Here is a 12,698-nt window from a genome sequence, read left to right on the forward strand (position 1 = left end):
TGACGACCACGAAGGTAGTATTGACACTTATAAATAATTTATTTCCAGCACACGTCGTACAGTTTCCTTTTTGTAGTCCGTTCTTCTTATTCCTCCACCACAACGACTGTACGTAATAATTGGATAATTTTCTTCCATTTTCTTTTCGCTATCAACAGGAAGAGGTAACCATAGCCCGTGGCGTTTCACAACGTGTTCCACTTCTTCAGTAATGAAAGCCATGGCATAGTGCTTGCGTTTTTACATGACGATGCCATTCGTTTAATTAACCTGGCAAAATCCTTCAAACCATCAAGGAGGCCTAAACAAGCCTTCTAAAACTGAGTCATACGGGGCCGAGAGTTGCCCCAAACGGTCGACAGTGTTTGATGTAAAAGTAATCCGAAAGAAGGCTGGTAGTGCAACGAAACGATCTCGATTGTTTCAATGTATCACGTTTTCTATGTTCAACATGCAAGCTATCAATACTGCCATTCTCTTGCAGAGCACGATTCGTTCCAAAGAATTTCCTCAACCCTATTAAAACAGGCTCCATTAGTTATGACAAGCCTCGCAAAACTTTACACGGCCATAAATACAACCTACTAACTCCTACTTTGTTCGATCGACAAAACATTTCCGTTCTTTAATGTAATATAAAAAGATATTACCACGAATACCAGAACTCATTTCAATTTTCATTGAGAGGTACAAAACATTACAGAGCAAACAAGCAAATGGTTTACTAGTGAAACTAGTAAGTCGTTGGCACTTTTAAATTGAATCACTGCGTGATCAAATCAAATAACTGAAAGTTATTGTGATCGATTGTTATCAAAGTTCTCTCCACGAATTGCAATAGCTTCCATAAACTTGTTTTAACTTACCCAGAAAAGTCCTGAAACCTCATATAAATATCTTTGCATAACCACATAAAGTACAATTAAATTAGTCAGTAATCATCGAAAACGAATCAGTGATACGCGCTGATTGGTACGGCCAAAAACGATTTATCAAGAAAGCGTTTACTCAATCTGCTATTGCTATTGGTATTTTTCTCCATTTATTTCAATTATGTCGTGCAGTAAAACACGCGAACCACGAAGCACTACTTCTAGTGCACTGGCAAGCCGCATCATACAGATTCAAGCAATTAATAATGGCCTTACTACTCTACTACACCGAGGACAATCATTACCCAGCTCCTATTCGACGACGGATAATATTAATAATGATGATGAAACGGGTTGCTGGTGCTGGCGATCAAACTAAAATTGATTTCATTTTCCGTTCCAACCTACACAACAATAAGTCGGTGTGCTGTTTACGACCTCAATGTCGATTGCTGAAAAACCACGATTCACGCCACAGTTGCTTGTATTAACTAGCAATTTGCTCACAAAAGCACAGCGTCGGAAAACGATCCAACACAACACAGCGCAGGGTTTATGGACCACACATAACGTCAGTCAAACACGTGCAAACTGAACGCATCATTAGACGAACGATTAATTTCGCTCCACTGCTTCTCCAACTCGCTGGCGTCGTCTGTCTACGTATCACAAAAAACCAGTCGGCTTACGCAACATAATTTCTATCGTCGTGTTGAAGGAAACTATCGGAATTTGCAATCTGTCTCCTCCGTTCACTTCCACACACACACACATAGAAACTTTGGACTCTGTTTCTTTTGTTTCTGCAAAACACTAGCAAGAAACGAGAGCAAGTATATAAATTCTCCGAATATTCAAATTCAAATATTCCAACTGGAAACGGTGGTACGGTAGTGTCATCTGTTAGCGTTTGTGAATACCGTGCTGCCCCCTGTTATAAAATCCATAAACTAATCATTTGTCGGGATGAATTCTGTTTCACTCCTTCATGAACAGGAATGAACGCATAAATCCATCCTTCACGTGCATTTTCGGCCATTTCCTGTCGGGTGGGGAGCGGACACAACGAACCACACGGCAAAGAAAATTATGCGCATGCGTGCCCGTCCGAACCCTATACAGTCTTACAGTTTCAGTACCGAGTGAGTTATTGCCGTTAGGATCACATTCCGACACTTCATTTGCATCGGGGCGCCAACCTTCTGTACTTTGGATCGCGATGCCTTCGGACCGGGCGAGCGGCATTATGAATTTTCCTTCGTTTATTAAACGAAACGTTGGAAATCATCAGCCATCACTGCTTTGCTACTACTTTATACTTATTTGGCTAATTGTGTTTTGTCAAAGGCTTTCGGTTAGAAAAACATTGACACGAATGGCCAGTAGGAACATCGACCGAGGCAAAAAAGAGCACCTTCATTTGTGTTTATATCAATTGGTGAAGTTCAAAGCACTTCACCGTTGCTCTCCAATAAACCCATCTTATGCTGGTACAGGAAACGCTCTTCTAAGGAAAAGAAATAGACAGAATCAGCTACCTTAGCATTTCTTGGAACTGATGAATGAAATCACGAAAACATGTCCAATTATACATTGATATTAAGAGTCCAGCAAACAACATTTGTTATTATTTCATCTTGTTATCATTTCATTTATTTTTTGACAATTCTGACAAATTTGTTTTTCTCTCTGAATTTTCTACTGTTCTCAAATCGCACGTCAGCGTTTTCATTCTTTCTACACTTCTTCTTGTAGGTCTCAGATTCATCTGAAAAGAAATGCGTTTCCACTTTTTCTTTATGCAAGACGGGACGACTCTGCTGTTAGTTCGGTTCCTTAATTCTGTTGAGCTTTCACCATGCGCACATTCTTCATTCGCATTTTCGAGCAATAAAATTTAGTTACTTAAACACTAATCACCAAAAAACTCCTTTCATAGCAGTTTTCTGTCCCGACTGACTATTGCCATGCCGTCCTAATTAAGCTGATGTCCTTGGCGCAGCTGTATATTCCGCTTCATTTTTTTCAAGTTTACTTCGTTTATGTTTACTTTGGGCATTTTGCATGCATTTTTCACAGGATGGTTAGGAAATTTGAACGATCAGATCTCCATTCTTTCGCTACCAACGATGCTGGCTGGTTGGGCTGGATTCCTGAATTTTTGCGATCCTCACCTCCGATTTCCTAAATGATGATCAAAGTTTAACAATAATCATCAATAGAACGTTTAGCCCATGGTTTATTCGTAATTTATAAAGTTGTATTTAAATATAAGGTCATCTTATGTGCTAGTTACGTATACGTTTCATTTTTTATTCGTTTGTATTGTATTATTTTTGTAGGTTTGTTGCAGCCTTATGCAGCCGAGCACATACATACATACATACATACATACAATACATACACACACATACAAGCAACCTGTCAACGCTAATTGTTCCCAACTCCCGCACTTGGTACCCTTTTCTGTCAGAACCACCCTTACTTCCCTTAGAGTCTCAAGAAACGAGGAACGCAAAGCCGCCTGGCGCCTGCCACCGTCCCAAATACCTTCACTTCCTAACACCACTTCTGCTGCTGCTGCTACTGCTGCTTCTAGGTATGCTTGGTTTTCTCTAATTATAAGTTTCTTTTTGAAAGTGTTCATTAAGTCTACGGTTACGTATTTCCGTCCTAGATACTTGATTTGGTTACTCTCCCTTCTATTTCTAGTTGCTGAATGAGTGTGTTTTCTATGCTTTTGAACTCGTTTTGGAAGGTGTTTTTCTCATAGCAATCTCCATGTTTTGTTTTCGTGCGTCGTACTCCATTTTACATATTGCTTTCCTTGACATACCAAAATATACAACATTTTACTGTCACAAACCATTTCATGTCACTGTATTGAGCCTCAAATACGCGTTTTGTCCGCTACCTGCAACCGTTTACTGTAAGCCACAACCATTCGAATGAAGATGTATTTTACGTTTTGTTTTTCGTTTGTGTTTTGGCTTGGAAATCGAACTCAGTTTTAAGCGAACGAAATCTATTAACCCATGCAATTCAAAGTTGGAATGAACGATAAAAGATAAGCATAGAATAGAGTTATTTCTGCTATGTGAACAGCACCATCCTGCGATGGCTTATAATCATCTTCTCACATAGCATCACAGAAATGATAAACACATCACAAGTAAACATGACTGATTTACGATTGAATAAAATAAAAATGAAACTAATGGAAGAGCGTACTATTGTTTTACCGGATTGGATTTGGCTTACATTTAACGTTTTGCTGAGTAAATCGGTAAACTGTTTCACTAGTTCATCGGCACATCGACATATTTCATAATAAATAAGTACACACGAGCACATAGCGCTAAAATCTATCTGCTACGGTTTCTAGGACTTAAGGAATGAAACCTCTAACACGACAAAAAATGATGAAGTCGAATGTCCGGACAAATGACAAAACCTATTACCGCGGAGTGGAGATTAAGGATGGTATGGATATCGTTATGGGTGAAGAATGAACTGCGCTTCGGAAGTGTTGCCCAATGTTTAAAGCTTTCAAAATCCTAAGTATGTACAGCATGGAAACGTGAAACTACAAGAAAGTAAACAAACCCGCCATTGATAGCTCGTAATTCAAAACCAGATCAGAGGGATTACAAATTAGAATAACGAATATCCCAAAACAGGCGACTGATTATCATCACATTCTGCGATCCGCTGGCAATGAGCATAATAAAACATAAATTTGATTTTAAGAAGGCAGTAGAAGACAGAAACAGTTCGAACGGGCAAATAAATAACGAAGCAATTTCAAGAGGTTTCTAGTTATATCCTAAGCAAGAGGGGCCGTAAAAGTAAAATAACCACCAGTTATGCGCACATGTTAACGGAAAAATAAAATAATTACAACGTAAGCAAATAAACCTTGCATCTTAAAAGTCCCTACCTATCTAACAATCCAACTTAAAGGATCCAACATTGATGGAACGATCGAACGAAACATAATCGCAACCAGCAATGTACGAGCGTTAAGACTTTATATAATAAATCTACCGTATTGCATTTGTTTTTACATCACAAAAAGAAACTGAACTGCGTTATCTACGCACACTGGGTTTAATTAGAGAAGGAGGGATAGACAGAGATAGTAGGTTTTGCGGTACGCCGCGGTACCATAGTTACACACCATTGTGCATTAGTTGCTCCTGTAACATTTTACAGTGTGGACGTTTCATAATCTGCTCTTCTTTTCGTCTCATCTAACGCACACAAAACACAAGTGTGGTTAAGAGCATGCACGAACCAATGCTTCATTTTCTATTAATTTTGAACGAATTCACATCAATCATCCATCGTTAAACAACGTTCCAATTCTATTTAAATTTGTACACCCTTTCCTTTCTACTTTAGTCACATCCTTCTCTCTTCTTGGACTGTTCGTTCTTTGCATTTGATCTTCTCTTTGATTTGCTGCGAACTTGAAAGTGGTTTCGAAGCTGTTTTCAATGTTTCGTTCGTTTGCGACACAGGTTTCGTTTGGAGATAGATTTACAATCGCCGAACTTGTGTGGTTTCCTGTTGGGGACGTTGATTTTGTTTATAATTCGGTTTACAATTCACCAGCATCACCATTCACTGCAAATGCATTAAACGAAATGGCCGTTTGAAACTGAAACAATAGAACCGCATTTTTCAAAAATGGTGCGATATTGTTCACGCGCAAATAATCATTTTGCTAATATCCAATTGCCCGCAGCCACTCTCTGCAAATGCAACCAAATTTAACCGAAAATTCAATCGTTTTGGATAGAATCAGAAATAAGTTGTGTGGAGCACGCCCAATGTTGCGGGTTTGTGCAGCATAAAGCAAACACAGAAGAACATAAATACCGTCTGTATTCGTATTTTTTCGCCCCAAAACGGTAGCACTTGCTTACGATCACGAATGATCCTCCGCCACCTTTCTGGCAAGTATAAATATGGTTGCTGCCCGTTTGTTCCTGCGGGCATTTGCGTGATTTAGTATAAATAATTACTAGCACTACTGTGATTGGTGTGTTGGTGTAACCCCTAGTTCTGCTCATGCAACGCTGCCGCCGCCGCGGCCGCTGCGGCTGCCTTTTGAGCCTGCGCTTGTTTTTCCTGTTCATTTAGCTCTTTAATGGCTTGGATTTCCTTCTTTAGTTTCATCCGGCGGTTCTGAAACCAAATTTTGATCTGCCGTTCCGTTAGACATAGGGCATGCGCCATCTCGATACGACGTCGACGTGTTAGGTAGTGGTTGGTATGGAACTCTTTTTCCAGTTCCAGCGTTTGGTATCGCGTATACGTTTGTCGGCCTCTTCGTCGTAGTCCATTGGCTCCTGCAAAAGAAATACAATTGGATGCGTTTTAATAGATTTGATAGACAATAATACACTTTAACTGAGCAAAGTCAAGCGAATGTAAACCACAACAATTCTAGAGTTCTTAATTCCACCATTACGGTATGGGCATAATTTGTGTATGGCAATAAACTTTGTTCTGTTCTTTAAATTTCCCTTTTTACATAAAGACTTAAAAGCTGCACGACAAAGCCGAAAATAGCAATAATTCAGTAGCAGCAACAGTGGGATGAGTCAGTAACCCGATATTCATGTTATTTGATCAATTCTGGATCGGAATGAGATGACCGGAACATCAGCACAACAATCCAAACGAACAGTGAAGGGCTCGCCAAATTGTAGTGACTTCATCTATATATATAAAAATGGATGTTTGTCTGTCTGTTTGTGTGTACCGCCTTTTCTCCAAAACTACTAAACCAATCCGCGAGAAATTTTGCACAACGTTGTCTTATGACCCCGAATTGTGAATAGAAAAGTTTTACTCTCCCATACCTCCGGGGAGGGGCGGGAGGGTTGAGCCAAATTCAGCTGGTGAAATGTATCCAACGGGAAGCGGGAAAGGAAGCCGATCGGACGTCATCTGGAAGTCCGATCCTCTGAAACGCCGTAAAAGTTGACCGTACTTTTGCAGGATCAATTCCATTTCCGTTGATTTTCCGTCTGCCGCTATTGCCTGTCTCTGTGGTTTACTTGGTTGCGCGTGTTTCTTCTTTAGCTTTGGTAGAGTTGTTAAATCTGACAGAAGATCGTTACTCACTGTAAATGATCTGTCGGTCGAATGACTGATACAGAGCAAAACGAGTGTCAGTGAAGTGTGTTTGCTTATGTTTACTGCTTGCTCTTATTTATACGAGCCTCTAACGAAAACAAATAATTAAATTATATGGTCTTGGCTCTCGTAAAACGCTGTTGTAAACTATAATTTGACGCCTTTAAGACAACAATAAAAATAAAAGCTGGCGCTTAGCCCTACAGCATAACGGTGGCATATTTTCAATGCGTTTGATAAATTCACAGTTTGAGAGAACTTGGAAAACTTTCAAACAGTAAGCATGTATTAATAGATAACGTTTACTTTTCCAAAAGAAACCCCAACCTATTGCATACTACACATGCAGATTACAACAAAGTAATCAAAATATGCCTAAGCTAAACCAAACAATCTGTTAAGAGAAAGATGTGAAAATAATCCCCGTCGATCGGGGAATCCAAACCAGAAAATTAAGAGACCGTTAAACTCGAAGCAACCATTAAAGTGCCGTAAAAATGAAATAAAACACAAACATGACACAAACAAAGTCATCACTCGGTGACCGATGGGCGTGACTAGAGCATCACTTTAACACGTATACGTATTTAATGATTGACTAAGATCGTTAATATTTCACTGTACAAATGCATGGATACATTTATGAAATTTGATTGGTTTTGTCGCAACGATTCACAGATAAGCATGTGAATAGTAGCTATTTTGTGAACATTGGAAATTTATGTGTTTATGTTAAAATAGGTATTTTTAATGTCCGTTGAAGCAAATGTTAATATGTTTCAGGCTTAACCCGTAAGTCACGTTTGAAAAGTGCCGTTAATAGGTCCGTAAATCACACTCATTCGCAATACGTAAAATCATTGTTAAGGATGCTACGGTAGCGATTAGACGCAAGCTTCAAATTGGGTCGTAAAACGACAATAAAACAGCCTGTGAGAATCATGGGACCTGTTGATGATTTTTTTGCTTGACGTCTTTCGGTCGACAAATTTAATGACTTTTTGACAGCTCCCCTTTCAGTGGCAAGTCCGAAATTGTAACGATTGTGGCTATTTTACAGGTCGTTTAAGCGTGACAATTATACTTTGCAGCATTTAAGCAAACACCTTAGCCTTTACCAGCATGAACGCAAGTAGAGGTTGATTTCAAATGCATTTTTACTCTTATTTAATATACGTGTAACGAGCATGTGTGCACTTGTACTTTGATAAATGATCGTCGACCGCTGTAATGATGGTTGGCAAACGAGATTGACTTAAAAGATTACAGCCCATCTTTGATATTTTAATTGACTACATCTTGCATTTAAGAAGTCGGTCAACTGGATCGCTTCTTGCCTGTCCATTTGTATGGTAGAGCAACAAATCTTCTGGGACGTTGTCGGCTTTAGCATGGCTGAAATGTTTTACACTTTCTGCTTCATTGTCTGGATTTGTTTGGATTCGCTGGTATTGAAGTTGCACTTTGAAATTGCTATACTTTAAGACGGAAAATATATCATATTTCTTTTACATGAATGTTTTTTACGATCGCTCAACCTAGCAGCCAAGTTGGAACGGCTCAACCTGAAAAAGATTTTCAAGAGACTTTTAAATAAGTACGTTGAAAATCTCTTCAGGTGATAATTTATACTTGTACAAGATAAAATGACAAAATTCGTAAACTGGAGGAACCATCAAAATAGTTCCAGCCATCCGACGGTATTGGCAAAAAAAATTGCAAACTGGTCCCGAAGGTGGCCACAATAAACGAAAACATCGTGAAACCTTTATTTGCTCGTATACGGGAGAATAATATGGATAGCAGTGAAGTCGGTTTGAGATAGAGGGAAGTAAATGTGTAAGAAGACGATGCCTATCGATGGTTTCTGGTCGTTGCTAAAGCGCTGTATTTATTCGTGGCGAGTTTTCGTGCATGAAAACCAGAACATCGCCTTCCGATAGAGCAAAAAAGCAGAATATAAAGATTTTTCCTTCCTGAGCAGGTATTCATGCCATTGGTGGGTTGTTCGATGCATTACACCAGCAGTAGACGGGACTATCGGAGCGGCGTGCCCGTTTCTTTGTCCCTGTCTCGGGAATGTCGCCCGGTGGGCTTGCCTTTGGAGTCCATTGAACTGGCACTCGTTGTTTAAACGGGGTTGTGCACGATGCTTTGCGTGTTCGAAGAGATCGCCAAGAGTGTGTGTGATTTGCTTTTATCAGTTCCCCGCCATTGCCTTCTGCAAGTCCAAGCGATCGAAGAGTTTCGTGAAAACTATCGCATGCCACTCCTCAGGAGATAGTTATTGTAATCGGTAGCGTATTTTCAAAATAAGCCCCGTGCCCGATGGCCACTGTCTACCTACTACACACTTGGCGGACAAGAAACTTCTCACGTAAACATCGGACAAAATTCAAATTATCGTACAGGTAAACTGTAATTATTGGCCGAAAAGCGAACCAAATAATAAACCTACCAAAAAGCTCCAAATTATGAGGTGAAAAGAATCAACCGGACCATCAACCAACCTGCCCCGTCAGTGAAAGGCGAAAGCTAACAACCAACAGTGGGGCAATTTTGCCGAAACCAAGCCAAGACGAAGGGAACAAAATGAAACCAGTCCGCTATGCCACCATATGCCAGAGCGAGCTTTGGCGGGGCCAGTTAAGCCGCGGCACACAGAACACTGTAATTTTTGTGATTGTTTTTCTGATGTTGCCATGGACGTCGTATGTTGTGATCATGCCAACGAAAACCAACGAAACGCCGCAAACAAAATGCGGCGTTCGGGGCAAATGGGCCCAAAAAATTCATCATCGTCATGGGAAAGGTATGGAATTGATAATATTAAGATGCCAGTCGTGCGGGGTCCCCGTGTGAACGACGCGACTTTCCGCTGGCGGCAGTGTGGGGATTGCAGAAGTGAAGTGTGTGGAGCGAACCACCGACTGCCACACCACTCACTGCTTCGCTCCTCTCCCAGGGATCGAATTTCTAAACCCACCGGAATCGGATCCGAGCGAAAAAAAGGTGCTTCCCCCGATCGTGAGGAAACTTTTATATTATAATTAAGACACGGTCTGGATACGTCCGAGAGACAAGTCTATTTCGGAATGTTTAGAAAGTTCCGCCTGTTCTTACGGTTCGCGCGGCGGCACACATACAAAACGCGACCTAGGAACTCGAGATAGAGAAATAAATTAAACTTCCATTTGAGCCATGGCGTGCTACTACCGCTACTACCATCGGCGGTGTCACAATGTGGAACGGAACTCGAAAATGTGGCGGTGCATGATCGGCCAAACCTCCCATGAACCCATGAAACTAATGAGAGGGAATAACAGGAGTTCTGTTCTATGTGATGCGGAACGACGAAAGATCGGTGAAACGATGGAAGAAAATTAGAAAAAACGAGATCTCGTCCCGGCACGACTGCCGCAGCATCCTCCGCTTAGGAGCGAGCACGCAAGACAGACGGCGAGAAGAATTCGAAGAGTGTAGAAACAAAAAGAAAAACAAAATGGAATCGGCCATCAACGTAAGCAACATGTCGACCTCGCAGTGGCAGGCAGCTCCCGCTCTTGCTGTCGCCGACGCCTTCCTCTTTTCCCTTCTAAGGTAGTCGGAAGATGATGGAGCGAACATTTCGAGATGCACGCTACTAACACACACCAGTATCACCATCACGCCGAATGCTAATAAACATATTGCTGGCAATCGGTGATATACACCAACACATCTATTATCGATGGTCACATTTCTTGAGCATGATGGCCCAAGGAGGCTGATAACGAAATAAAAGATGAATCGAACGGCACGACGCACACGGCAATAAATCCTGGCGCTTGATTTATTAACAATTTAAAAAGCAAAAAATAAAGAATATCGTACCACAGCATTCTGATATTATTTTCTGGGGACCTTCGATGGTCTTGATTGGTTTGCTTTACTTTAACATTAAACTTTCGCTATAAACGATTTGACTCAAGTTGACTCTTCTGACAACACTCGAAGCAGAACTTCATTCGATCGCGCTTATTTTTTGGATCCCATTGCTGTGCATTTAACGTCATCATTTTCGTAAACAGTAAGAGACACATTTTTTTAGAATTTGATAAGGTCAACAAACATCACCGATGCAGGAGTCGTTCGTTATTTCTAAATGCTTACTGCTTCGAACCATTTTGATATGTTCACCCACCACCGCACACGGAACATGTTCACGTGTTTCTCTAGCAATAATTTTCTGGATGTTACACCAACTAATATCGCGTGTAGAAACGGGAAAACCGCTGGATCAGGTTATAGGATTATTCGTATGCTCTACTTTACTCGTCAAATGCCAAACCATGTTACACTACAAGTGGTGTCTGGAGATGTTGTTTAACCAGATCGAAGGAAGACTGTTTAAAGCATTTGGTGATGTTTGGTGAGAACAAACTTTCCGACATCTGCAACCTGGCTTCTATTGCACACCTGTCTTCAGGATTATGAATGATACTTCACTCGTTCCAGATCCTTGCGACAGCTGCAGACAAATTGTTGAAAAGCTTGTCTAATTTAGTCAGCTCACATGCGTCGTTTTTAATGATTTCTGTGACTCGTCTTCCTGCCAGCAATTATTTTCACTTTTTTACCCTAACGATGACCTTCGCATACCGCGCTTCCTCCAATCCCTTTTCTTTGGACCATGAGGCCCCAGCGGAAGACACGCTGCGCCGAAGGATTTGTTTCGCTTAATCCTGACTCTCCAGAGTTTGCTATTCGGATCATAAATCTGCCGACATTTCGGGGGCTTCGAGTAATCAACATGCCCCTGAGCTCCACAAATTATTCACACCCATAATTTATTCATCGAAGACCAAGAGGCGGCTCTCCGATGACTCACTTCAGGTTGACGCCATTGCCTTACGGAAGCAGTTGCTCACCAAAGTTGGACGGGAGTTGAAGATTTTTTCTTATCTTAATTATTGCACGCCAAGTTTAGCCTATCCGACGATGCATACAGCAGTCACCAATTTCAAGTCCCGGCAAACTTAAAGGTTCACTCAGGTCCACCGGACGGTCGTTTTTACCACTTATAATATTTTAGGACACAAGATCCGTTGAGAATTGGTCCAAAGTAAAGTTAGAAGACTGATAACCCGCGATCACTTTTATCAACTACAGCGACCAAACTGTTGCAATTAATCACGGCCGCTTAACATTTTAGACAATCACAAATTACTTTTGTTTTAAAAATATTACATATAAAATGTTTTCGTGCTAGTGAACCAGCTGTTTTCTGTTTGCTTCTTTTTCTAGTATTTTCTAAATTCATTGTCAACCATACATTATCAAATCGGTTTTATTATACAGATACGTTGTGTCATCAACATGTTTTTATATGGTTCAATCGTAATTTCACGACAACCTCGAATGCCACAGCAAAAGCATCTCCAAGCTCAATTTAAAATAATTAGAATCTACTGAGAGCAAAACCATCCAAGACGCTAGACGACGCAGCAGCTTTACTACAAGTATAACGCGTTCAATGCTATTGGTAAAATCTGGCCGCAAACGTTTGCTACTAGCTGTGGAGCTTGAACTAGGCGATCGAGAATGTAAGGAATTGGTGGACTGGATGAGGACCATGAAGTGAATTTAAGGCAAACAAACACAACATCCTGATGATGCTAACGGATGGCATGACTG

The 12,698-nt window shown here is 40.7% G+C and overlaps 1 protein-coding gene across 1 annotated transcript in view; it reads right to left on the minus strand.

Moving 5' to 3' along the window:
• Window positions 1-5,296: 5,296 nt before the first annotated feature.
• LOC131209067 (homeotic protein ultrabithorax-like) overlaps window positions 5,297-12,698 on the minus strand; it is a 61,029-nt gene continuing 53,627 nt past the window's right edge. The window contains exon 3 of the mRNA XM_058202044.1: window positions 5,297-6,229. Within this exon, the coding sequence (XP_058058027.1) occupies window positions 5,937-6,229 (293 nt within the window). The 3' untranslated portion in view covers window positions 5,297-5,936. The remainder of the gene's footprint in view (window positions 6,230-12,698) is intronic.

Source organism: Anopheles bellator, chromosome 2 (genome assembly GCF_943735745.2).
Source record: "Anopheles bellator chromosome 2, idAnoBellAS_SP24_06.2, whole genome shotgun sequence".
NCBI lineage: Eukaryota > Metazoa > Arthropoda > Insecta > Diptera > Culicidae > Anopheles > Anopheles bellator.